Raw genomic sequence first — 26,200 nt, 5'->3', positions numbered from 1 at the left:
CGAAGCGCAGCTGGACAACATGTTCAGCATGACCCAGAAGGAGGAGAAGAACGTCAAGGGATTCCATTGGTGGACAGAAGAATGCAGCCACAGTTGGGACAAGGTCGAGGCAGATGCGCCAAAGGAGGAGGCGAATCAAGGCGCCGAGCACAGCAACGACGCAGATGAGTCTTTGACCAAGTACCAGGCCATGAAGGAGGCTCGCACAGAGGGCAACGTGCCGGAGGGCGGTACAGAGCAGTCGTTCGCTGCTACCGGTCGCCTCGAGCCGGCGACCACAACACCAGCAAGGGACCGGGAAGCATCTCTCAGAGACACGCCTCGCGGTGAGCAGGCAAGCAGAAAGGGCGACATCCACGTTGGTGGTGCTGAACAGACGTCCTTTACTACCTCTGGCGTCAGGGAGGGTCGCGTCGAGACTGCAACCACAGCCACGGCAGCAGACCAGGCGCAAGCTCTCAAAGGCATCCTCCGCAACGCATACGATCTTCATTGCTCTACTCGACAGGACGAGAATGAGGACGAGAGCGTTCGATCCTTCCTTGATCTCCTCAAGGACGCCCTCCCTGCCAACGGCGTCCTATGAATCTTCCACCTCATCTGCTGCATCCTGCAGTCCCACTCTCGATTCCAGCATGACCCCTCACGCACAGTATACGCAGCAAACATATCCGCACTTTGCAATCAATCTGACCATCGTGTCGCCAACATTTACGTGTCGTCATGAGTCTCAATTGATGTCACCGTCAATCCACAATCAATGTCAACGTGAATCCACGATTACCGTCAATCCACAGTCAATCTCACCATCAATCCACAGTCAACATTTACAATCAATCGCAATCAACGTCATCATGTATTCCAACTCGAATCTACACAACTCTAAAACGTAGGGCCCTGCTGGAACCTCAGACTGAACCCAGTCGGGTCAAACCTCTTGTACTGCCTCTTGAGCTGATCGTACCAGCCATAGCTCTTGAAGGCCTCCTGGGTGGCATCCACCTCGTTCAAGAACAGGGGCAAGCCAGCGTCGCTCGGGTTATCCTTAATAAACTGCTGACGATCGGCCTCGAAGTCGGCAGGGAAATCCGTCGTTCCATCAGCCAAAATGTTGGAGAAGAGGTAGTGCATGAAGTTCCGTCCCTGGGGAGGGGCGATAGCGTTTCCACCTGCGGCATAACCCTGATCGATCTGGGTGGTGCCCACGGGGGTGATGGAGAAGAAGGCGCTCTCGAGCACATCCACGTGCTTGACGATAAGCGCTTGAACATTGCGCCAGATGCCGAGGAACTTGGTTGGCGTGGGTTCGTTGAGGACAGGAATGGTGGGGAGGAGGGGAAGAGGAGTGGTGTTGTTACCAGCGTAGTGCGAGCCGCCGATCCACTTGTACGCCTGAGTAGGCTTCCAGCCCAACGGCGTCACCTGCGTCGCTTCGAGGTACGAGATGGGTTTGACATCCACAATCGCACCGGGAATCGCGAGGAATTGACCAAAGACACGGTTGAAATCCTCGGCGCCACCTTTGTAGAAGGCAAATGTCGTACCGAGGTACACCGGTACTCCGGCCTGCTTGAGCATTCCGACATTGGACAGCAGTGTTGCCTTGGGATCATCGGGGGTCGCAACAAAGTCTTCCGAGTATTCGACCATCTGATCGATCCCTGTGGGAGTTAAAACGGTGATGCTTCCACCGTACCAGTTCTTATCGCTGTTTCGACCGGTTGGGAAGGCGCGAAGTTCGTATTTGGTGACGACACCGAATCGACCGCCACCGCCCTTGATAGCCCTCAACAGCTGAGGGTCCGTCTGAGCGTTAACGGTTCGAATGCGTCCATCGACCGTAACGATGTCGGCGCTAACGAGACCATCGCACGCATACCCATACTGGGGACTCAACAGGCTCAGTCCACCACCGAGCACCAAACCCGTGCCGACGTGGTACACCCGGCCACCCAGGGGAGCCACGCCGTATGCCTCCGACATGTTGTACACCTCACCCCACCGGAGTCCGGGTCCAACAGTGACCGTTCCAGCCGAGGAGGAGTAGGAGAAATCGCGCATGAGCGAAAAGTCCAACAGCACACCGCCGTCGGTGCTGTCCCACCCACCCATGCCCGTGTGACCACCGCTGCGAACGGCGTAGTTCGCCTTGTGCTTGAAAACGGCTCGCATGGCGGTGGCGACGTCGGAAGCCGACGTTGGCTGGACGATGCACGAAGGCGAGAGCTTGTTGTTGAGCGGGTTGAAGCCACCATTTTGCGCCGGGGTGTAGGTTGGAGAGGTCTGGATGAGGACAGATTTGGGGAGCGAGGCGAGCAGGTCAGAGCAGGCCGCAGCAGCTCCGGTCGCTGGCGCTGCGCTGACCACGCTGGTCGCAACGGCCGTCATGGCGGTGAGGAGGGCCGTGAAGCGCATGGTTCTTGCGCAGGGAGGGGTCGTGTTTATATGCTGTTCCAGATATGAAGGCCAGATGCGTCTAGATGAGATCGTGCGCAGGGACACCGTCGTCAGGGGGAGAAGAGGAGGTCCTGGCTGATGAAGAGGAGGTCCTGGCTGAAGAAGAGGAGGTCCTGGCTGATGAAGAGGAGGGGATCGACATTAGCTACCAAAGACAGGTGGGGGTATGCGCCTATATAGGGGAGTCTCGCTGGGACCTTCGGGCGTGCGCAAGGCCTTGTTCGGCTGTTGGTGCGCGGCCCTCTACGGCGAATGATTCTCAACGCTCTGTAGCTCGGGAAAGCTGTAAGCGCCTTGTTGGAGCGAACCCAGAGGCATGGTGCCGCCGCTGCACGATCTGCGACTCGTGGGAAAAGAGTCAGTTAGCCGACCGAACGAGCGAAAACGTTCTAAGCGAGGCGGGAGAAAGGGAAGGGTCCTTCTCTTGCACTGCTCATTTGCCACCCTAGCCTGCTCTTCCGATCCTCTGCTCGCTTGCGCCTCTGCCCCTGAGCTAGAAGGCGGAGGGCGGGCTTTGCACGTTCGACCCGCCCCAATTCCGCTGAATGCGCAGAACATCGTTCCACAAAGGACGCGAGCAGGGTGCGGCTAGGCGGACAAGAAGGCAGAAACAACGTTTCCCGCGCCACCCACCTCGCTTAAGGCGCGGTATTTGCCACTCCGAACCAACACGTTACCGCTCCAACCAAGGAACAAAGACAGGACGGGATTTGGTTGCGTCGGTTCCAACAGCGGGGTCTGAACGCTGATTTGCAGCACGCCCCCTCGTACGTATTATAAAACAAGGAGGTAGGCGGCTGCTCGGCTCTGAGATGCAATGTGGCCTGGTATAGCCATTCGGTCGTCGCCTGACACGGCACGTCTCAGTCGTGTGTACCGTCCTGTGACCAGCAAAAGGCCGTACGATTCTGCACACACACGAACCTCACCAAGGCAGCAACACTCAACACCTCAGCATCGATGCAACAACAATGTCATTCCCATCACAGCGCGCGTGCGTCTAGGACCTCCTCCGCCCGCCACCGGCACCGGGCGTACTTACCCCCTCCCTCTCCCGCCTCGACAAGCTGCTCTCCGGCATCCCCGCCGGCTTCTCCACAGCATCAATCTCCACCTTGGCCTCCTTCCAATTCTCCAGATTCGTCTGCGCAAACTCGCGGTGCATCTTGGCAAAGTCGAGCATCATCTCCTTGAAGTCGCTCACCTTTTGGCGCTGGAATCGGTCGAGGTCCGCCTGGATCGCTTGCGTCGCGTAGTGCAGGTCGTTCGAGGTGAGCGAGAGGCCTTCTTCGAGGAGCGAAATCTCTTCCCGGAGCTTCGAGATGTTGCTGCGACGCGAGGCGTCCCGGTCGACGTCCATGACGGATTGGAACGTGTGCGTGATGGCGCCCAGCAGACCGTAGCCGCTGGAGCGGGAGGTGGAACGTTTCGAGGGCGAGGAAGGCGGAGAGGTGGTGCGAGATCGGGTGGTGTCAGCGTCGGTGGAGGCGCGACCGCCTGCTTCACCGTTGACGCCGTTCTTAGCTGCGTTGCTGCCAGTGCCATTCGCGCTCGTGCCGTCATCCCCACTTCGTCCATAGACGGACGAAGAGGGACGGAAGCCAGATCCCACACCGTCGCGGATGCCATTCGCATCAATACCGCCGCCGCTCACCCGTCCACCGCCGCTGAGCAGCCCTGCACCTCCCCGCTCCAAGGCCTCCTCCAACCTCTTTGCCTCGTTTTCCACCCTCTCAAGCTCCTCGAGTTGCGTCTTCTTGGCTTCCAGCGCATCTTGCGCCAGCTCGTACTGCAGATGCTTCAGATGGCGCCACTTGAGCAGCTTCTGCAGGATAGCCGCAAACTGTGTGTACTCGTGCAGAGGCTCGGTGAACTTTTCCTCCCACTGCTTGAGCATCTGACCGGTCGCAATGTAGGCTGCATCCGCTGCTTGACCCGTTCGTTCGATGGCTGTCGCGAGCTGCCCGGACTCGGTGAGCGAGAAGCCGTTGAGGATAGCACCCAGCTCGGCGTAGTCCGTCGAAGCCTCTGTCCAGCGTCGCATCAGTCGGCGATTGACTTTCTCCATGCTGCCGGACAGATGATTCGCGAATCGGTTGGTGAAGGCTTCCGAGTCGATGAAGCGTTGATTGGGATGTCTCAACGAGGTCACTGACGAAGGCAATGGCAGATGGGCGTATGCAGGGCTCGCGTGTGGATCGGCAGGGTTCTGCACCGGCGCTCGCAGATTGTTCTTGGGCAGGTGAATCAGAGGCGGTGAAGCGGTGATCTCATTCCAGTGGAAACGACCGTCCAGGAACTTTACGAGCACCTCGTCGCCTCGAAGCTTTGGGTGGTTGTCGCATCGACGCAAGAAGCTCTGGAGCATGCGTTTTCGACGCGCAATGATGGTTGCATCTTCTTTGGCTTTGCTCTGCTTGGCTGCATAGTCGCCGAGCGTGTGCTTGGATGGGATGGGCGCGATGATGATGGTCGGATGCAAACGGATGAGGGCCTCGCGCAACGCTTCAAACTCGGAATACCTCCTCTTAGCCTCGGTGGTGCCGTTGCGGATGACATAGACGATATAGGACGAGCCGCCATCTCCAGACTTTTGTGCATCGACAATCTCGATGATCGACAGCGGTGAGGCGAAGGTAGCGCGCTGCGTCGAAGAAGGTGAGGATGGCGCATTGGTTGCAGAGTCGACTTGAGCACGTGAAGAAGAGCCTGTCCAGCCCTGGTCATCGTCGTCCTCCTCTACCCGATCGAAGGCATTCGCGTTGCTGGTGACATTGCGTAATGACGATTGCGAGGATGCTGCAGAAGCCTGTTTTGGTTGCGATGACTTGGATGCGCCGCCCTCGTCGTCGGGAATCTGAAACGGGTTCATATCGTCGTTTTGTCCGGAGCTCATCTTGCAGCGATGATGGTGAAGCTGTTCGCTGCACTCTGCCGTCTACGTGGCGATCAGAAATGTCAGATATTGACTGTACTGGGAAGTGATGTCCCGCTTCTCGATGAGGTGTTGCGAGACGTTGCCCGGATTTGCGCGCGCTGGTGTCCGACTAAATCGCAGGGTAGGGCTGCAGGTGTCGATTCTGCGAAGGACGGGGTCGCGCGGGTCGTACGCGAGGATACGCCTCGATGCTTTGGACGGTGGATGCGATGGCTGCTGTGCCGTGACGAGATGGTGTTGGTGAGAAGCTGAGTTGATTGTGATGGCCCATTTGGTGGTGCGATGGCACAGCCGCCAATTGCAGCCATTTCCGCCTCGTCTGTGCACAGGCAGACTGTCCAAGTGCCGTGTGACAGCCAAAGAGAACTCCACATCCGCCAAAAAGCGAGCTCGAGCCAGTTTAGAATTTCGTGCGATACACATGCACTGCAGCTTGGACCCTTTCCTATAGTCACAGACCTTCCAGCTCAGCCTTGACTCGTGCTTGCAGGCCATTGCCAGGTTGGACCTGTACCTCTCTGCCTCTCTCTCGCCATCACCGCCTCGCTGCTTGTTTTCGCAGCCTGGTCAGCATCCTCCGAAGAAGCAGCAACAGCGTCGCCACCATGCTCTCGACATCGCCGATGAGCGCCAAATCCATCGTCTTCCTGCTGGGCTTGCTCTACCTCCAAGCAGGTACCACCGAGGCGGCCATCTCCACATCTGCCGGCTTTCCTCAGGATCTTTTCGCCAAGCCAGCTTTCCAGGTCAACTACGGCCTCCTCGGTGAGGAAGCCACTACTCTGCCGATCAAATACAGCGATGCCATCAAGATCTTGGAACAGCAGGAGTCATCTTCCTCCTCGTCATCGGACTCGGCAGGGCCAAGAACACCGCAGACCAGCGACATCTTGTCTCTCGCCATTGCCGATGATATCAGCAGCGGCTCGAGCGAATTAGGAAGTGACAATCAAAGACCACTTCTGTGGACGCTGCAAAGGTCCTCGCCGGATGACTTTCAACTTTGCTCGATTCCAGACTTTACACATACACCTCGTGAAGGGCAGTCAGCAAACCATCACGCATCCTCCTTCGGTAGCTCCTCGCGATCACGACAGGAGCTGATTCGGCATGCACAAGGTCTGCTGGATCCACTGAAAAAGACCTGTCTCTACCACACCACCGATTGGTTCACCTACAGCTTCTGCCATGGTCGAGAGATTCGTCAGTTCCGACGCCTTGGGCCTCAGACTGCCGCGCACAAGGCGTTCAAAGCTGCTGGCGGAGGCGAAGCTGGCAAGAAAGCAGCCATCGAGGCAGCAGACAAAGTCAACAGGCTCCATCACCCCATCGCCGACCCCGAATACCCGGCCTTCATCTTGGGTCGATGGACGCACCAGAGCGAAGAAATCGTAGGCGACGACCGGAGTCACCAGCGACGGCAGCAGCAGCCTCTCACTACGGACGCCACGAAAGAGTCGACCGACGTCGCTACAGCCGCCGATCGTGGTCCACCCTCGTCCATCAACTCTGCGGGCCTCGACCTGGTCGAAGAAGTGCAGTTCGGCGATTGGGACGAAGACGAATTGTTCGCCGCCGAGACTCGCGCCCTCTCCTCCTTCCGTGACTCCAACACCGCCGTCGAGACCCCTCGCGATGGTCAAGAATCGCATCGGCACCGCTACCTCACGCAACGATGGACCAACGGCACCATGTGCGACATGAACCACCAGCCACGCACCGTCGAGGTGCAGTACCACTGCTCCAACCGCCAACCGCTCGAGGACCGCATCGTCATGTTCAAGGAGACGACGATCTGCAACTACGTGTTGGTGATCGAGACGCCGAGGTTGTGTGCGGACTCGGCGTTTGGGAGTGAGAAGGAGGAGACGCCGTTCCAGGTGCAGTGTCACAAGGTGGTGCGGGACGATTGGGCGGGGCCGACGGTGGGCGATCCGGATCGGGTGCAGACGCCGTTGGAGGGGATCGATGGGCCGCGTCAGTCGGTCAAGTCGGGAAATGGTGTTTCCAAAGATCAGACTGGAGCGACGACCAGTGATCCGCAGAGCGCAGAAGAGCCGACTGCTACATCGCACACATATGGAGACCCATCGCGCTTCGGCTCCGTGCACGACGACTACTACGACGAAGCGCTGGGCGGTCACGGGGCCCTCTACCAGCAATTCCATGATCACGACCACGACCACGATCACGACCATCATGGTCACGAACCCGACTTGGACGATACCGAAATCGTAGTCGAGATCGGGCTGGACGACGACGGCAAGCTTTTGGTCAACAAGCTCTCCGACTCGGCCCCCGACGCCAAAGAACCTCGTCGACGGGAAAGCGGCAAGAAGCGCAACGACGACTCTGAAGAGCCGCCGATGGAGATCCACCTGGACATGGACGACTTCATGTCGGTCCTTCGCGGCGAGGATGGTGGCACACTCGAAAGGAAGTTGGCGGAAAAAATCTCGGATGTGCTCAACAAGCAGATGGAGCAGCAATACGGTTCTTCCACCAACAACGACGACGACGGGAAGAAGAAGGTTCAGACGCCAGAAGACGTGGCGAAGCTGTATCAGCGCTTGATGTCGGCTGTGACAGGCACGGATGGTGAGGAGGCAAAGAAGCAAGGACGCAAGGGGAGCAAACAAGCAAGTCCTCCAGCGTTGAGGATGGAAAAGGTGGGAGACAGTCTGTCAGAGCGCGTGAAGCGGTTTTATGACGCGAAGAAGCGCGAGGAGGAAGGTGAGAAGACGGAGGCACCACCGATTGCTGCGCATCTCGAACTGTGATTGTTGAGCAATGGAAGCGGTAGCATCTGTGGAAACGGCGAGTTTGTGTAGGTGCGAGTGCAGGCGGGCCGTGTCTCTGGCTGGTGGGCAAGTTTTTGCTCTGCGTAAGAATGGTGTCTTTTTTTTGATCATGCACGTAACGTATCTACGACAGTGGCACCTCGCTCTGTCATGCCCTCGATCGCATCTACACATATCGTCCGAAGAAGGGGATCAAGCTCTGCGCGATCGTGAAGCTGAACACCAGCTTCGGCCCAACGACCAGCACCTTTGGCGTCAGACCCTTGAAGAAGGCACTGAACCCTTCCTCCCGGATCATGTCCTTCATGATGGTGACGCCACCGACCTTGCTTTCGAAGTTTGCGTTCTGGATTCTTGTCTTGACGACGTCCAGTGGGGCAGCAACGGTGATGGAGGCGACGGAACCGCCGATGGAGGCGAAGAAGTTTTGGGTCCAGGTAGCTTCGTTGTAGTTTTTCAAGCCGAAGATGTATTCCTTGGTAAAAGCGGAGCCGCCGAAGAGGGCGAAGGAGCCGGGGGCGTTGCGGGCGGCGGTCCAACCCCAACCGCGGTAGAGGTTGACGTTTTCATCTGCCAAGATACGGAGGAAGCCACGCGAACGGAAGGCTTCCGGGTTGGTCTGACGTTTGATCTTGAGCACGTCCAGTGGCAGCAAGACAATCTCACCGATACCGGTCAGCGATCCGGCTGTGGCAGACATGATCGATTTACCAGCACGTTCACCGAAGAGAGAATCGAACTTGGACTTGTGATGCGAGGTGAGGTAGTCGTTGAAATACGGCTGTCCGCCGAACTTGTAGATGCGTTGAAGCACTTTGTACCCCGCAGCGTAGCCAAGACCAGGAAAGAGGGAGACGAACTTGGTGGACAAGTTGGCCGAGGCTTTGTCCTTGAAGACCACCTGAGCCATCGAGAGCCCAGAGACCTTGTTCGACATGAGTCGTTTGGCCACCGTGTCGACCGGGTGGAAGACGAGCAGCTCGGCAATGCCGGACAGACCCGAACCGAGAAGTCGCGCCTGCGCAGACTCGCGCTTGCCGCCAGAGGGTGGTGGTGACATTGTTGTTCGAAAGTGAGGGTATAGACAAAGATGAAGGTCGAGAAGATGGAAGGTTGACCCCCCCACGAAAGGAAGAACGAGTCAGCCAGTCGACGCACGACCGCCAACTTTTTTTGCGAGCCTGGCCAAGAAGAAAGTCTGGCCGAACGGGCAATTTCAGACGTTTCCGCGCTCCACAAACCGGTTCGAGCATGGCAGCCTTCGGAGCGGTCAGATTATCAGAAAAGATCCCAAAAAATCCCGATAACGCGCTTCATCACTAGGACCCTTCAGCAGCAGCAGCAGCAGCAGCAGCCAATCCGATGCGTGGGCCGGTCCGAGTCTGGCGTTGGCTCGTGAATTCTCACCAGGTTGCCGCTTGACCGGATCGGGTGTATCTCGCCTTTCTCACCTTGGTAACCCCCTAGTCTGAAGCGGCCTTATGATGAGACTCCTTTGCGGTGCGGTCAGCGTCGGGTCCGCTCAATTTCGGACGATGGTTCAGGGACTGCGACGTGAAGGTTGGGTTTGGTGCGGTTGGTGGGACTATCGATCTCCAGCTAACTTAATCGGGCGTCGAAACATCACGTGACTGACAGCGCTGATATTTTTGGCAGGGTCTGCTGGCCGGCGAAATTTCTTCTCAAGTGCTGTCACCTGTTCGACGTTCCTTCTTGCCATTCCTCCATCATCTGCAACAGTCGACCTCGCCTCGCTGGCCTTTGTCTAAGCTCCGTCGAGGCACGAATGTCTACACGGCATCTTTCGCCTTCGCGGTCACGTAGCAGGCCGACAGGCGAGGTCGACTCGTCGCAGATCACAACCGACTCGTAAGTCTCAATCCCACAACCGCAGCACGAGAGGAGAAGATGGATCATGGAGGGAGGAGAAGGATAGGCAGGCTGTCAGCCACACACCAAAATGATGATAACATCCCAATTCTCAGAGCCTCGTCACCTTTCGGGACCTACCAATCCCACCGATGGGGCAAGGAGCTAGAGTGCTTTTTAGTCATAGTTACACTGATTTCACGCATGGCAATGCCGGCCTCGTCTGCCTTTCACGAGCTGGACAGTGTCGGGCGAAGACCGCATAGCGATGGACAGACAGAGTTGGAGCGGGTTGACGGAGAGAGAAGCGACGCGTTTCCAGTGCTGATCAGCGGCTGACCCGAACATTGTCCCTCCTGGCTTCTGCTTTCCACTCGATAGATCCACGAGCATGTTCAAATGAATGACGTCTCTCCCTCATCGCACCGACTCATCGTGACAACCAGCCTGACGCCCCTGACCAACCTCCGAGAGAAAGACATGCAAAAACGAATCCTATCATTGAGACCGAAACACAAAAATGAGCATCACACCTTCATGAACCTAAACAAGCTGCCTAGCTTAACGAACCTCCTCCCGTTCTTTGCGAGATACCGATCCACCGTCTTGTGCAGCGCCTCGAGTTCTCTCCTGTTGACGTCCAGCACGGCGACCACTTCGTCCTGCCACGCTTTGCCGCTTGCCGTCACGGCCGCGCCCGCACCGGTGACCTTGTCCCTGATCCTCCCCGCATCGAAGAGCGATTCCAGGTAGATCAGCTGGTCGTACAGCTGCTTGTCTCTGTAACTCGGTTCTACGCGACCGCGGCAGGCGAGATGGGCGCCGCCTGTGGAGCTCGTAGCGTCGAGCAACGCCGCCGACTTGGCATCGTGAATCGCGAGGCATCGTTTAGCGTAGACACTCGCCATGCGCGTCCGCGAGCCGCAGTTGGCATCGCTGCACTCGGTCCATCCGGCATAGTAGCGCTCAACGTAGCTGCGAATTGCGAGTTCGAGCTGGATCGCCACTGTGGCTAGCGGCAACATGCGTTGACACGCCGGGTTCGTGCACCGAATGCCCTTGGTCGTGATCGCATTGCGCTCCTCGACGGGCACGTTGGTCGAGTCGCCCAAGGGCTTGATCGCGGCGGTGGGTGTTCGGTGAGCGGGACCCAAGAACGTGCTCGTCTCGCGACACGACGGACAGGTGAGCGTCAGCGGCGCACATCGAGCGAACCTCACCTCGTCCGGAATCTGCGAATCGAGCGTAGCGAACTCGCGATCCGCTCCAGCCCCAGCATGCGAGATCGAGACGTTGGAGTACTTGCTCGGGTCCAATCCTAGACATTCGGCAAGCCGCGAGCGGTCCGTCCCCTCGATGCTCTCGCACAGCCTCTCGACAGGCGGCAGGATCTGCAGCGCTAGGTAGTGCTCGTAGTCGATCTTGAGCTCCGACTCCTTCCTCCTGAGCTCGTCCGGGTGGTGCGCCCGCTCCGCCTGCGCCGTCTTGGTGCTCGAACTCCCATCCTCGCCCAGGCAGAAGATGTACGGGATCACATCGCCCATTCGCGCACTACCTCCACGGGCCTTCATCCTCAACGCAACCTGCACGTGCGGTTGCGACTTGACATCGGGGTAGTCCTCCGGGTTCTTACCCAGTCGCTTGTAGATGATGAAATCGTCCATGGCCACCTCGCCCGTCTTGATGCGCGTCGACATCTGCGAGAGGTACTCGTGGATGTGCTCCACCACCAACTCGGTCGCTTGCCCGGAGAGGATCTGGTCGAGGACGTAGTTCGATACGTTCTTGCTCAACGCCGAGTACTCGCGACGCTTCATATCCAAACCCTTGATCTCGGTCGTCCGCTTGCCATCCTCGTCCACCAGCACCGCCGCGTACTTCTTCTTCTGCAGCAGAAGCATGCGCTCGAACACACCGTCAATGTCGATCTCGAGCAGCCGGTAGCGTTCGTTGACCGACTTTTTGAACTCTTGGCCGATCCGAAGGGCTTCGCGGTACTCGGTGGCGTTGGTATTGATCATAACACTGTCCGTGTCACCGTAGATGACGTCGAGCAGCATCGACTCGGCGAGGTCCTTGGTGGCGGTGAGGATCTCTCGACCCTTGAAGGTGGTGAGCGCGGCGAGAGGGCGGGCGTAGAAACGCGAGTTCTCGAAACCGAGACAGCCGTACATCGAGTTGGCCGTGAGCTTGAGCGCGAGCTGCTTGATGTTCCACTGCATCAGCTGGGATGGCGTGGCGGTCTTGTCCTTCATCAGGGACTTGACTTGGCGACGACGCGCGACGAGCTGAGCAATGATGCGCGGAAGAACACCCTGGTCCACGTCAGAAGAGGGGACTTCGGGAATCTTGTCCACGTCAGCAGCCGCGTCCCCAGCAGTCTCGCCCTCGACGCCTGCAGAGGCAGCAGAAGAGGCAGCAGCAGCAACCTCTTCGTCCTCGAGACCCTGCGTAGGTGGACGCTCGACCGTGGTAAAGTCAATGTTGAACTCCTGGATGATCGAGGGGTAGAGCGAGTTGAAATCCATGACCAAGATGTACTTGTCCCACAGCCCACGCTTGGGCTCGAAGACGAGACCACCCTTGAACTTGTCCTTCTTGCTGTTCACCACCGCCGTTGCCACTGCAGCAGCGCCGCCAGCCTTCGCTTTCGCCTTCGCCTTGAGCTCGGCGGCTTGCTGGATCTGCTTCTTCTCCCAAGCTGAGATCTTGTCTGGGCAGACGTACTTCTGACGGTGGAAATCGTGCAGCAGAATGTACTCGTTTCGTTCGGCACGACCACCGTTCAGCGTCTTGTTCCAGCTGTTGCCCGCCAGATTGGTCAGCTGCTTGGTCAGCGGCAGAATCTGCACCTTGGCAGCGATGGCCATCTGGAAGAACGTGTCCACCTCGCAGTGGCGGACAAACGTCATCAAGCGTTCCGGGGAGGGGGCGAGCGAGTCGAAGAAGGACGCCGTTTCCTCAGGGTCGATGTCTTCGCGCTGGATCTTGAGGTGCGTGCCGCACATTTCGGTGAGCGACCATGTGGTGGAGGTAATCATCGACTTGCCGTTGTCGGATGCCAAGTCACAGACGAGTCGGCCGGCGAGGATCTTGAGGTTCATGCCCTGCTTCAGCTTTGGCCACTTGGGACGACGGAAGCGGCCGACACGCGACCAGTGATCAGCACGCAGGTCCTTCATGCGATGGAGCAGCACGTCGAGCGAGACGCCGTTGAACTCGTGGCCGACGATCACATCTGGGTCGGCGTTGTGGATCTGGGCAAGAAGGGCGTTGAGAAGCATACGCTCGTACTTGAGCGTGTGGATCTTGATCTTGCTCTTGCGCGCCTCGGCCTCGAATCCGGGCGGGAACATGCTGCCGAGCGGGCGCACCGCAGTGAAGACAGAGCAAGGGAGCTGTTCCGGTGGCGTTGGGTCTTCGATCTGGTGGTCGGTCCAGGTACGTGCGCTGACGGCGACAAGCTCCTGCTTGTTCTCCTTGTGGTTGACGACGGTGCGGGTGGCAATCGACATGACCGTCAGAGGAGGCGTCTCGCGGGGCGAGGTCGTGTCGACATCTGAGATGGGGGAGATGTCCTTCGGGTCATCGATCGAAACTTCCATCTTACACCACGAGATGGGTGTCGAGCCTTCCGTCACACTGGCGTTGGAGATCTTGAGCCAGCTGGGTCCAAAGATACGTCGCTTGACCACCAGCAGCTCAAAGGGCGAAGTATTGGTGCCAAAAGTCTTGCTAAACGTCCTGCCCTTGAAGTCGAATGGCAGCTGCGGCTCGTCGAAGCCATAGCGGATCTTCATGTAGTCCGACTCGGCGGGGACGCCAGCCTGCTCGAAGGCGTACTTACGCGTGACCCACTTGGAGAGGAAGCGCTTGATGCCGTGCTTGGCCGAGAGGTCCTCGAACTCGTCATAGATCTCGTCTTCGCCGACAGCACGGTCCGTCTCGTGGCCGTCCTCGAGCTGCTTGCTGCGAGGCAGGAGGAAGATGCATCGCTCGATGCCGTTGACTGTCAAGCAGCACGAGACATAGCGACCGGTCTCCTTGTCCTTGACCTTGCCGACGAGGTAGACGACGCCATTCTCGCCCTCGAGGTAGTCGAGCCAGTAGAAGAAGAGTGACTTGTCCTCTTCAAATGCAGCGACCTTGCCTGCGGAGGGTGTCGCATTGCCGGGAGCCGTCTTGATGTTGCTGCCAGCAGCAGGCGTTGGTGTTGCCTGCTCGACATTCTTGATGAGATCGTTGTGAACCTTCTGCCAGCTACTCCTGCTAGCTGGTGTCTTGCTTTCGTCCTTGAGGGAGGTCTTTGGTGTTGCCGAGGAGGAGAATGCTGATGGTGTCTTGATGTCCTTCTTGATATCGTCCACCTTTGATGCACGGGGTGTCTCAACAGTGACCGGCTTGGGACGCGACGCCTGTCCTCGAGCATCTACGGTCTTTGCCGGAAGCGAACCGACCTCGACTCGGCGAACAGCGAGATCGTCGGCCTCATCGTCGCTGAAGGCGAGTGCATCATTGCTGAGGCCAGCTGCTCGCTTGGAAGGATGACTGATGAAGACGTCGTTGTCTGCATCGCCGAGACCGAGGCTGCCGATGCGACTGGGCAGCCCCTTTGGACCGCGGAGCTTCTTGTTGGAAGTGAGAGGCTCATCATCGAGCTCAAAGACGGGATCCGAGCCGAGGTTGGGACCCCACGGTGGGGTATCGCTGCCGCTGACATGGACACGGGGCTCAACACTGTCGCTGGAGGGCTGTGCCGAGTCGCTAGTAGGAGCACCTGACGAAGGACTCGTGAAGCCGTTGCTGGCGCTGGCAGAGGTGGAAGGGCGGAATCGAGAGAAGGCGCTCTCTTCGTGCTGCTTTCGCTTCTTGGAAAGGGAGGTGCTGAGGCGGTGGGCGGGAGAAGGGCTGGCTGGATCGTGCGAAGATGTTGAAGGCTGGGCGCCAAACTCGTCGAGGTCGCCCATGAGGCTGGTCATGAAGTCTTCCTCCTTTTCCTTGCTCACCGTGGGGCGGTACGCGTCGAGAGCGGCTGATCGCATGCGTTGCGCCTCGCGTGCGCGGTTCGCCGATAAGTCCGCACCACTAGAAGCCTTGCGCTGCTTGCTGAATGCGGCGGTGAGGCTTGACTTCTTGCTAGCAGATGAAGCACCCTTGGCACCAGCTTTAGAGCCCTTTTTGGGCTTGCGCTTGCCGGTGCGTTCAAAGTATTCCTGTTCGTCTTCGGTGTCGTCGTCCTCGTCATGACCTGCTCCAGTACGGTCATCCCACTCATCCTGACCGTGATCTACGTAGCCCGATCCGTCGTCGTCCTCGATGAAATCGTCGTCCATGACACGGCCTCGAAGGATGGAGCGGTACTCGTCTTCGGAAACCTCGTCGTAGATGGCGTCGTCTTCGTCCGAGTAGTTGCCAGATTTGGAGGTCTGTGTGGCCAAGCAAGTCAGTTATGGAACAGACGGGTCAGCACACGAGCGTTGGTCGGCGATTGTAAAAGTGTGAATACCTACCGAAGGCATGGGAGCGCCATCGCGCTTGGCCTTGAGCGCGGCCAGGGCGTTGAGCTTCTTGGCTCTCGACGACATCGTTGATATCGACACTCTCGTCGGGATGTGTGTAGAGAAAGAAGAAGCTGAGCAGCTGCGCTCTCCGCAATGTCGAGTTCACGTTTCAGGAGCTCGACCACGAACGCGCTGTGCCTTGGTTTCGTGTAAATTGGGCAAAGAGGCCAACTTCCAACACGCACATCTTCGCGTGTTGGTGTGCCTGCTGCAGAGACCCCGTTTCGAAATTCTCAGGGCAGCAGAGCGCAATGTCCTCACGGCCCCTAAGCGTTGTGGAGCAGGAAACAACACTTTGCTGGCTGCGCCTCCTCAGGCTGCATCTCTTTGCGCGTTGCAGACGGCTTTCCTTCGCGACGCGAGAAGCGCGCGTATTTTACGAGTAAAGATGTTACGTCCGGACTGATTTTTGGGCAGGTACTGTGAGATCGTCCGAATGTTTAAGCTTCTGCTCGAAATTCTGTCGATGATGGTCAAGTGCCCCTTTCGCATCCAGAACAACATCCTCAAGATGACTCTTGACCGTCAAGAGGCCACTGGCTCGCCACTCCTCGCCCTAGTTTGAGCCTGGCAGCAGTGTGGCCGACCCTCTCATGTCTGTGGTGCTCGACAGCGCCTCAAGCAGGCATGTCTGAGGTGCGCCTGTTGAGAGGGCAGCAAATCGCTCGAAAGGCGTTTAGAGACTTCGAAAACATCTTCGCTTGTGCCGATGCGCAACCCAAGCTCCTCCTCGCCGCTGTCTCGTGCCTCTGATCTTGTTCTCGCTTCGATCAATAGCATTCATTGTGCCGTCATTGTTGGCGCCCAAAGAGCATATGCGGTGATCAAAATGACCATTCAAGAAAGCAGCCTGGTAGCGGTCTCCACAAAGCGACCGGCAGATTGCTGGATGCGTCTTGATTTGCTCCTTCTCCAAGAAGCGCTTCTTCTGCTTACCGAAACAGTGACGGAAGAGAAGCCATTGTGTTCGGGAAGCGTTCCATGGTGAAAGTCGTTTCAACATCTCCGCATCATCGTCGACAAGACAGTGGGATCTAATCGAACGCATGTGAGCTAGCCTGCTCCGCGTGGCCCCACTGCGCATAACGAGGCTTGCCGGAAGTACCAATGCAGAACAGATTCATGCCCTTGAAAGATCGACGATGGTGCGAGTTCAAGCCACGAGTCGTCCCGGAGTAATGCAAAGGTATCCGACGGAAAGGCTGAGGTACGCAAGGGTCCGATGACCTAATGATTGCGCGAAGAGTGGTACACGATGGTCGTGCTCCCCACACTTCCACTTGCGAGCACCAGCGTGTTTCCGGATAAGGGTCCCTCCGCAACGGCGTGTAAGGCGACAAGCATTCGTCCGGCTCACAAGGCTTGTGTTCGTGGACAGTACCGGCTCACATGCCCAACACGATCACAGTGCAGCTGAACGACGCATCAAGCCATGACATTCGAGACAGTGTGAAAACAACCTGATACAAGCCGACGCTATCCCTTCGTCTCTTCTGAGTCTATCCGTGTCTTTCAGGCTTCGATGTCTGCTCATTCAGCCCAGGGTCAACTGAAGAAAGCTCGAAGCCAACCCGGTATCGAAGAATGCAAAATTTCAAGAGCAAGAATGGTAACGATACATACATTGCCGTTGGAATAGACACAATGAACGGAAGTGTCAGCACTGCTCCAGCGAGCTCGTTCATTTCGATGAATGACACCCTAATCTCAATTGTACGCCTCACTGTGTGCACAAGCTGTAAAGCAGTGGGGTGAAGGCATTGCCCGTCAGGGCATTTCAATGACGAGAGCGCCAGTCAGACAGCCGGGACAGATGGCGCGTCAACGTAGCGGTGAATATGCTCAGGTACAAAGCGGTCAGCAATATGATCCTATGGAGCTGACGCTTTGGGTGAGTCGTCCTCCAGGCACGACAACGAACCGCAAGCCATAAGTAAACCGATCCACGAAGATATGGTGGCTTGACATTCCCGCGGAATTCTCAACTCGAGGAAAGACAGCGTCGGTGACAGCTCGGCTGTGCAACTGCAGCACAGACAATGCCTCTGCCAGCCGGGAATATTGCCACTCCGACGAGTATCTATTTCCGTCTTGCCCCAGCCACGAGACTGTATTCCGCTAATGGATGACATGGCCCGTGTGCCTGAACTGGTCACGTTTCCGAGCTCAGCTGTTCGTCGACATCGCTTGGGTTCCCAGGAACATCTGGCGGGGTTTCGAGCTGACATGGCGGCGGAGAACTTTTTCTCTTCCCATGCATCGTGCCGGTGCGTGCCAGGCCTTCACGCAGCGGAGCCGATCGGACGTGCGTCAAGCCACATCAAATTTCAATAGAGGTCCCTGCACTAGGCTTCCGAAACAGGAGTCAAAGTGAGACAATGCTACCCGGAGTAATGCAGAGAACAAAGTGGTTCCTGGACCAAGGATTCGGCTTGATTGTTTTGACCTAAACCATGCACGAGCAAAGAGTGGGACCACCGCAAGGACCCTTTGGCGGTACGAAACGGATTGAGTGCCCTAGCTGACTCACAGACAGCCTGTGGAACCAGCACGCATCGGAAAAGGTGTTGGTTCTGACAGCTGCAAACGCATCAAATGTGCTTTGTGTGTCTGACCAGCCTTGCAAGATAGACAAGCGTGCGATATAGGCAGCTCATGTCAACAGTGGCCTCAAGCACGGAGGAAGGCAACGCTGAGCAGGACCCTTCACGGCTTACACAGGGTTCACCTTACCGATCAAATCCTCAAAGCCACCGCCACGCCAACCGGGACGTCAGTTCAGGCTTGTGCCAACGTCTAGGGAGGCGCACGTCACAGCGGGTAGACGCAATGATGAGGATGTCAGCTTCGTCTCGCTGCCAGAGTCTGGTTCCGGAAATGTGGCTATAGCCTTGGCAAAAGCAATCTAACTGTAGGAGCTGGAACCGGCGCGAGGCTTTATCCGATTCTCGAATCCAGGCGGCAAGGAGCCTTGCGATCTGGAGGGGAGACCTGAGGTACAAGCCACATTGCGGACCGAATGTAATCTAGCGGATGAGGTAGGCAAAGAAGTAGACGAAAAGAGGCTTGGCAAAGACTGACCGAGATCGAGGGTGGTACGGCGAGGTACTGGCCGTGACACGAGGACAACGGACTTAGGACACACAAAAACTTCTCAGGATTGGCGGTTGCGACGTCGAAGGGTCATCGGAGCTTCGAACGAGCATCACGGAACTCGGGAAGGATGGGACCCAATCCAACAAGGTCGGGAGAGCGGAATGCGAAGCTAGCACGAGGGATGAAAGTGCGGTGCCTGGCCGCAAATGGGTAAATGAAAAGGACTAACTGAATGAGGCGGACAGATAGACACGGGAAGAAGGCAGGAGTAGGAAGGCTTGATGCGAAAGTGGTACGGAGGGCAAGCCTGACCGACCAGGTAAGGGGACTGGGCAAGCCTCATGTACCTCTCGGGACTTGTCATCGATCTTGGTGCGATCTGTTTGTGAGTGCATGAATATCTCGTATCAGGTGGCTCTCAGCACACGGCCTGTCACGGCGTCCCCGCCGCCTTACTCGTTCCTGCCAGCCACGGTGAGCTCACGCTGCGATCAACGGCAACCGTGTCTACTCCGACCAATGCTTTGGGAGACACACCCGTCACCGACCCACCTCGAAGATCGGTGCGATATTTGACCGCTGCCGACAGAATGCATTCGGCAGCTTGCATTTGGCGTGTGGTTCAACATGGCTGCAAATTGAGACTCGGGACTGCCCGCGGCTCGCAAACGGTCTTTTTCCAGCAACCCGGGATCTCATCGGCTGTCGCAGAGATCTGTGCTGCTTGCAGCTGTCATTGTACGGCGACTGGTTGGTGCTCAAAGGCGTAGCGAGATGACAAACAGCATGGTCGCGTAACCGAATCGCCGTGAGGAGGTCTAGGTCCATGCACAGCGCAGTGGGACCACGTGAGGACGACAGTCTAGACTCAAGTGGAAAAGGGTGCACCTCTCAACGGCCGTGAGACGATGGGAGAGCCGGATCGAGTCGAAGCCAAAGCAGAGCCTTGTTCCGGTGGATGTTGACAGACAGCGAAGGAAGAACCAATAACAAAGCGGAGCACCAAAGGGCAGAGGCGACTGCAGACTTGGACACTTCGCTTGCCGCGCGTCTTGCAAAATTACATTTCAGAATAAGAGCCTCGTGCAGCGCTCCCCGCGTCAATCCAGTTCTCGAAAGGCGCGTCCCGAAGATCATTTGACGCGATCGGCAGTGCAGAAGCGCCTCTGGACGGAAAGCTTTGATACCATCGTCCGCCGCCGATCAAAAGTACGCGAGAGCACTCTGACTGTAGCCTGTATGCGTGTCAATGCATAGAGGTCTTCTTCTCAAGTCGACATTGATGAAGAAGGAGTCAGCATGCTGTGAAGGACTGCTCCGCGCTTTTCGCGCGGCTAAAAAAGGGCCGACGATTCGCTTCGCTCTGCCACGGTGCACAATTTGACATTCCGACGTCAATTTGGACCTCGACTAACATCTTCCGCATTGGGAATATTTCGCCGGCCACATCTCGACCAGCCTGCACCACTGCAGATCCAAACACCTTTTGTCCCACGTTCAAGTCTTGAATGGAGGGCCTAGAGCTACCATCCCGACACTTTTTGTTGTCCCTCTGAATAGACTGCTCTGTCGTATTGTCTTACAAGCCCCTCGACACGGCCAGCTCGGTCAATCTCGGTCATTCGGATTACAACTCCTCCTACCGAGACACCGATCCGGTCACCAGTGCTTGTTAGCGTCAGCTGAGCTCCGAATTACGACGGCCATCTCGGTCCTGAAATAGTTCGTCGGAGGCAGAGTGGCACGCGGTGAACTTACAGGGATTGCTTGATGCGTTCAGGTCCACGTTGGAAAATTGGGCGTGCCAGACCGACAACAGCGACGCGCTAGCTGCACCCGGTCCGAGTTGTATCACTAGCGCTGTTTCACCACGCTGCAGCTCGGACTCCTTGGTCCGAGGTTTGGGTTGCGGCTGGATGTGGCTAGATGGACCCTCGGGACTTCATTGCGCTGCAAGCCACCTCGATCCGCGGGAAGAGCTCACATTGTCGAGACTTGATTGGGCTTGGCAGTGGATAAATTGCCTCTTGTACCCATGGCCTACGTCACACTTGAAGGCTTGAGTGGCTTGCACCGATCTTTTACATCAATGCAAGCCATATCCGCGCACTAATGTGTAGGGCTAATCTCATCGTCGGGCAGCCAGGTCGCCATTTGTTCTCCATCGTCTCGCTCAACCGCATCTGAAAGACTGGGATGCCAACAGCTCGGCATAGTTTCCAATGTACCGCTGCGATGAGCATCGACTGGCATTGCTATGGCGCCATTGCGTTGTCGCCGACGTGTCTCGCTGGCTCTGTACCGACATGCACTTGACCGCCGTCGGGCCTTGATTGTTGGTAGGCCGTGCGCCGCTCTCTGGAATGCCGTTCAGCGGAGTATTGTTTGAATGGTTACGACAACCAAAGTGAGGCTAGAGCTCACCTTTCACGGAGACACAAGGGGTCGGTCATGAATATGAGCAACGGCTACGATCGTCGTCAAAGGCCGAAATGCTTGCCTTACGAATCGGACTGCCTCGTGGGCAGCAAACATCAACGTGATGGTCAAGCGAAGAAGAAGGCTTTTTTCTTTTTTTTTTGAATAAAAAATTAAATTTTGAACAAGGTCGCCGCACAATGCTGAGTGGGATCAGCGCCTTTGCAACTCCGCGCTTTCATCTGTCTCTCCGACCCATCACAGCTGGAACGGAGGCCGTGAGATCGCACTCCGAACCATTCTCACCATGACAGAATGCGGCCAACGTCGATGACCACTCAGCAACGCAGCATCGCAGCAAACAAATGTCGGTCAGCATGAAAGTGTCCCACGCACCAGCATGCACTCCCCACGTCAGTCGCTTGACTCGCTTTGCGACTCGTCATCTGTCACGCTGTTGACTTGCTCTGCATCCCGAGGTACGCCATCGGCCTGCGCTGCCGTGAGACTCCCGTTGACATTTCGCTTGCCAGCCGAGTCTCAGCTGTCTGTCCCCGACGTGCGTTTTTTTCCGAGATGGACTCTCCCGAGTCTCGATCCTGGTCGAGCTACGCGAGTCGCCTGTCCAACTTGACTTGCCGTGCGGTGTCTCGCCTGTGTGTTGTCCAGTTTTGTTTGCTGCCTATCCGATCTCGTCTCGCTGCAGCGTGGTCTCGCCCTGGCTGCGGTGTCTCTCTCTCTCCCCCATTTTTCGCGCTATTTGGTGACAGCTGACCGACCGCGTTCCTGCTTCTGGAGTCGAGGCTCTCCCTCGCCCTGTCAGGTGTCTCGCTTAGCTTTGGTCCGAAATCTTTAAAAAGAAGGCACCATATCCTCTCCTCGGTCCGCAGGCTCGATCCGGAGTCCCCCCCTCAACCTTGACCGACTGCGCTTCAACTACATCTACATCTACGAGACCATCCTCTCCCTTGCTTTCCGACCATCATGTCCCATCTGTCCATCCTCTCTGCGCCGCTCCCCTCCACCAGTCGCCACAGCGAGGACGACGCCTACTTCACCTCTGCACAAGCTTCATCCAGCCGTCAGACGCTTGCTGTTCCCGAGGGCTTCCTGAGAGCATCGCCATCACGATCGCGTTCCAACAGCATCCACCCCAAGCAGGGCGGTATCCACAGTCTTCCGTCTTCACCTTCTACATCCGCCTTCCCTCAACGACCCGGTTTCAGGAGAGCAGCCACCAGCGCCGCCGTCTCCACCATCAGCTCGTCCGACTCGAGCCGCTTCGACGAGCTCCACTACTCGCAGACGCACTTTTCGCGCTCCACCCTCCTCGTCTACCCGGACAGCGAGACTGCAACAGCATCAGGCGTTGTCGCTGCCGAGGAAGACATCCGCGAACTTCTCTTGGCGAGTTCCGACGAGGAATCCTCAGCACCACCCTCGACACCGGGCATCGACAGCTCTCGCATCCCACCGCGCGGCTCCTCTTCTTCGATCGTCAACGCGCCCAAAAAGTCCATGGACTCGGTTGTGTCGTTGCCTGATCCCATCACTCTTTCCGCACCTCCCGCCAAAGTCGAAGCAAAACGCAGCGGGTACGTTACCATCTCCCCACATACTCACGTGTTCATGTGAATCATCGTCGCTGACCATCCCGCTCACTTTGTTTGAATAGAAAATGTCTCGGCCAAGTTCAGAGTTGGCTCGCCAAGCTTCCCGCACGAGCATGAGTGGGCGTCGATATGACGATTCCTCCCTCCGCTCCAACGGGTCGACCTCTTCGACCAAGCGGCGCAGCCGCATCTTGATGAAGATCATCCCATTCGTGCGCGAACCTGCGTCGCCACCGCCCAAGTCGGGCACGTTCCCACGCACTCGGACGCGCGAGACGGAAGACCTTGCGTCCCGGTTCAACGATCTCACCACCGACTCGCTTTCCCCACCGTTATCGGCGAGCAGCACGCACTTTTCGAGCACACCTGCCACTTCACCCGAGACATCGATGGGTGAGCTCCCCAGTCGCAAATCGGGTAGTCATCCACGCCCATCTTCGCGTTTGCGTGGCACGCCATCTCGAGAATCCGTCCGCTCGCTCTTCGCCCCACCTCAGCTGGCATCGCCGCACGAGCTGGAGTGGGAGAAAACCCTTGAAGACGCTGCTGCCCGCGCGAGTTGGCAGAGCAGCATCGAACACCGTCCTCGTCCGCATCGCGTGTCGAGCAGCAACAGCGTCCCTACGCGGGTGAGCCAGTCGACCTGGCCGCGCGTCTCCGCGCCGACGCCCGTGGCGAACAGTCTGCAGCTGGAGCACGTGTTCGTCGACGCGGGTTCGGTGCGTGGTCCGTTCGCAGGTGGGTTGCCGGGCGGGGTGCCAGAGAGCGTTGCTGGTAGTCGACACGCTTCTCTCGCCCCGGCTCCCCTTGGCGGTCGGGAGGCGGACAAGTTCCGAACCCTCCCAAGGGGCAAAACCAAACGACCTAGCACCACCGGCTCGTCGATGCGTGGCGAACCCGCGCAGTTCGGTCTCAAACCCACCCCTCCCGCTCCTTCGGCGACACTTCAAATCGCCTCGTTGGCCGCATCAAGCCGGCGCGCGACATACCCGACGCATCGTCTGTATGGCAGATGGGTCGTCGTCGATCGTCCGGGTTTGTCCCCACCACCGCGTTTGCGGGGGGTAGCACACGCAAGATGCCTACCATCCCGCAAGGCCATTCGCGCGAGACATCCGCCGCCGAGATGGCCGAGGAAGACTTCCCCTGGTCCGGAGTGGATCCGTACACCCAGAGCCCAGGGGATGCGTTTCCACGTGGTTTCTCCCGCAAGGACTCCTTCGTTAGCGATGGACCGGGTGAATATCTCCCTTTTAGCTTTGGGAGGAGGGAGAGTCGGGATGACATCGCACTGCTCACAAGAAGGAGGAGCTCGAGCAACTCGAGCCAAGAAGGTCCGATCTTTCGACCGACGTTCAGACCCACCTTTGGGAGAAGCACCAGCAGCGGAGAGCTCAGGCACCGACCGGACGTGCCAGAGGCCGTGACCGGGTCAGAGGCAGAGGATGGCGAGGTGGATGATGAAGGGTGGTGTCGAAGAAGAAGCACGTTTGCCTCTGTGGGGGTGCCACACGAGGTCACCGCCTCTTAGGTCGCACATACTTTCGATGTTACGGGCTTCATATGTATTTGTATCGTTTCAATCGGGTTTTCTGCCACATCGTCTTTTGTGTGATTGTACGAAGTCGTCAGCTGATCACTCTGTATCAAGATCTCTGCCACGCCTTTCGTGTCACAATCTGAGCGCTGAGTCCGTGGGATCAAATCGTGATTTCGCGTGTCTGACGTACAGCTGGTGCGCGGTTGTTCGCGGGGTATATTGCGCACCCCTCGCTCATCCCCTACTCCCGCCGGGCCTGCCACCCAAACTAGTCACCGCCTTGCTATCCAACGGCAGCCCCGTGTTGGGATCGATATTGTTCGCCCTCAACACCTGTTTATGCCTGATCAATCTTGCCTGGTCGAACCCGACTCCGTGATCGCGCATGATAGTCTGCACATCTTGTGCGCCTGTCTCGTCGAGACCCGTGCGGGTGTCGCCGTCGGCGATGTTGGTGGAGATGTCGAAGAGGGACGAGGAGAGGCCGGCTGACAGTTGGGAGTTCCAAGAGGTGGGAAGGGGCGTGTAAGGGGTGCGGGTGAAGGGCGAGAGGAGCCGATTGAGCAGCGTGCCACGATTAGAGGGGGGTGTCGCCGAGAGTGGAGGGAGGGATGGCTGGAAGGATGCGGGCATGCGAGATGACACGCTCTCGGGTAGGAGAGACACGAAGAACTGGCGATTGCGGTAGAGGAGGATCACCAGCGCCAGGAAGAATGACGCTGTGAGCAGGCTGTGGTACATTCTTGCCGCTGGTGGAGATCGCGTGGCAGCGTCACTTGTGTGTTCGTGTGTGAACAACAGATGCCAAGAGCGTCGACGAGGGCCGTTGGATGGGGCAAATGACAGCCACCTCGTCAGTCCTCAACAAGGCTGGACGTCGTTCAGACGTCGATCGCAACGAATCAATCCTCCGAGATCGCCCACACTGACTCGCCTCGGGGGCTCGATAAGATGCGGAACACCTTGGCCGGCTTGGTCGCCGTGGGGCTTGATAAGATGCGGAATCGTTCGCCGTGCGGTCCAGACCTCTGATCGTTCGGAAGGCGGAAGCGCGGTGCCTGAAAGGTGTCTTCGTATAACAGCCTCTTATCGCAATTCGGCGAGGCCCGTCGTTGTGATAGCCCACGCGGATCTCCAACGGTACTTGGACCGCCTGTGCAACACCGACGGCGTGACCTCGCTGAGCCCCAAACCCGAGAGGGTGTCTGGATCGTGTCGCGCGCGGTCGGAGCACTATGCACCCTTTGTCTGTTTGTTTGTTTGGTCGCCGAGTCCGCGCGTCAAGAGTCTCGACTCTCCTGCAAGCCCGGTCGGAGAGATGACGGTGGTGGTGGTGGCAGGTCTAGAACGATGTAGCCAAAACTCAGCTCAAATGCCGGTCAGTGCGTCGTCAGGGTCCCGGATGCGGCTTCCCGTTCTACAGCTAAGATTGCAGTTTAATTGATGTATATATGAGTACAATAAGAGCCCGGACCGGCGATACACGGCTGGTTGGTGAAGTGGCCTAACACACTGGTTTTAGGAATCTAACATTTTCGAATACGCGGCTCCGCACACCAGGATTCCTGGGTTCGAATCCCAGACTAGTCATGCTTTCTTCTTTTTCGGTCTTCTTTTTGCTACGAGGTCTTGATCGAAATGGGGTCATCATGATCCGTCATGTTGGTCCGCCGTCGTTGCTTGCCACAGAATTGCAACCACAACCTGCACAATGAAAGCACGTTCACTTTTGCCCAGAGTCAAAGCTCAAGTTGTGAGCCTCTCTCATTAATCTTGCCCAAAGGAAATTGTGGGAAAAAAATGGGGCTCCAAAATGACGATGGAAAAGAACAGACCTATCCAAGACGGAGAAGGTGTGGTGAGGGTATCAAGTGAATTCGGACAGTACGACGACAGCTTCGCTAGCA

At 57.5% G+C, this 26,200-nt stretch overlaps 9 protein-coding genes and 1 non-coding gene across 10 annotated transcripts; 5 read left to right on the top strand and 5 right to left on the bottom strand.

The window, feature by feature from the left end:
• Positions 1-19: 19 nt before the first annotated feature.
• PSEUBRA_001477 (uncharacterized protein) lies at positions 20-586 on the top strand (the record flags this gene model as incomplete). The annotated part of the gene is made up of 1 exon (XM_016434753.1): positions 20-586. The coding sequence occupies one exon, from the start codon at positions 20-22 to the stop codon at positions 584-586; it is 567 nt and encodes a 188-aa protein (XP_016293768.1).
• A 296-nt stretch (positions 587-882) lies between these two features.
• On the bottom strand, positions 883-2,415 carry PSEUBRA_001476 (FAD linked oxidase, N-terminal; the record flags this gene model as incomplete). The annotated part of the gene is made up of 1 exon (XM_016434717.1): positions 883-2,415. The coding sequence occupies one exon, from the start codon at positions 2,413-2,415 to the stop codon at positions 883-885; it is 1,533 nt and encodes a 510-aa protein (XP_016293767.1).
• A 1,042-nt stretch (positions 2,416-3,457) lies between these two features.
• PSEUBRA_001475 (Phox homologous domain protein) lies at positions 3,458-5,353 on the bottom strand (the record flags this gene model as incomplete). The annotated part of the gene is made up of 1 exon (XM_016434719.1): positions 3,458-5,353. The coding sequence occupies one exon, from the start codon at positions 5,351-5,353 to the stop codon at positions 3,458-3,460; it is 1,896 nt and encodes a 631-aa protein (XP_016293766.1).
• A 647-nt stretch (positions 5,354-6,000) lies between these two features.
• On the top strand, positions 6,001-8,175 carry PSEUBRA_001474 (Glucosidase II beta subunit-like protein; the record flags this gene model as incomplete). Its single annotated transcript, XM_059464651.1, has 1 exon — positions 6,001-8,175. The coding sequence occupies one exon, from the start codon at positions 6,001-6,003 to the stop codon at positions 8,173-8,175; it is 2,175 nt and encodes a 724-aa protein (XP_059320826.1).
• Positions 8,176-8,362: 187 nt separating this feature from the next.
• PSEUBRA_001473 (Mitochondrial substrate/solute carrier) lies at positions 8,363-9,256 on the bottom strand (the record flags this gene model as incomplete). The annotated part of the gene is made up of 1 exon (XM_016434722.1): positions 8,363-9,256. One exon carries the CDS (start codon positions 9,254-9,256, stop codon positions 8,363-8,365), a length of 894 nt encoding a protein of 297 aa, XP_016293764.1.
• A 1,336-nt stretch (positions 9,257-10,592) lies between these two features.
• PSEUBRA_001472 (Zinc finger, DNA-directed DNA polymerase, family B, alpha) lies at positions 10,593-15,650 on the bottom strand (the record flags this gene model as incomplete). Its single annotated transcript, XM_016434718.1, has 2 exons — positions 10,593-15,491; positions 15,576-15,650. 2 exons carry the CDS (start codon positions 15,648-15,650, stop codon positions 10,593-10,595), a joined length of 4,974 nt encoding a protein of 1,657 aa, XP_016293763.1.
• Positions 15,651-22,124: 6,474 nt separating this feature from the next.
• On the top strand, positions 22,125-22,870 carry PSEUBRA_001471 (uncharacterized protein; the record flags this gene model as incomplete). The annotated part of the gene is made up of 2 exons (XM_016434714.2): positions 22,125-22,735; positions 22,816-22,870. 2 exons carry the CDS (start codon positions 22,125-22,127, stop codon positions 22,868-22,870), a joined length of 666 nt encoding a protein of 221 aa, XP_016293762.2.
• A 77-nt stretch (positions 22,871-22,947) lies between these two features.
• On the top strand, positions 22,948-24,284 carry PSEUBRA_001470 (uncharacterized protein; the record flags this gene model as incomplete). Its single annotated transcript, XM_059464650.1, has 2 exons — positions 22,948-23,491; positions 23,659-24,284. 2 exons carry the CDS (start codon positions 22,948-22,950, stop codon positions 24,282-24,284), a joined length of 1,170 nt encoding a protein of 389 aa, XP_059321160.1.
• Positions 24,285-24,527: 243 nt separating this feature from the next.
• Positions 24,528-25,034, bottom strand: PSEUBRA_001469 (Protein of unknown function DUF2015; the record flags this gene model as incomplete). Its single annotated transcript, XM_059464649.1, has 1 exon — positions 24,528-25,034. One exon carries the CDS (start codon positions 25,032-25,034, stop codon positions 24,528-24,530), a length of 507 nt encoding a protein of 168 aa, XP_059321159.1.
• A 744-nt stretch (positions 25,035-25,778) lies between these two features.
• On the top strand, positions 25,779-25,883 carry PSEUBRA_006443. Its single transcript has 2 exons — positions 25,779-25,816; positions 25,848-25,883. It is a non-coding gene; the product is annotated as a tRNA-Leu (tRNA).
• The last annotated feature ends 317 nt before the right edge of the window (positions 25,884-26,200 follow it).

This window comes from Kalmanozyma brasiliensis, assembly GCF_000497045.1.
Source record: "Kalmanozyma brasiliensis GHG001 unplaced genomic scaffold PSEUBRA_SCAF14, whole genome shotgun sequence".
Lineage (NCBI taxonomy): Eukaryota > Fungi > Basidiomycota > Ustilaginomycetes > Ustilaginales > Kalmanozyma > Kalmanozyma brasiliensis.
Note: the sequence above shows the minus strand (reverse complement) of the source record. Positions and strands in the feature narration are given on the sequence as shown.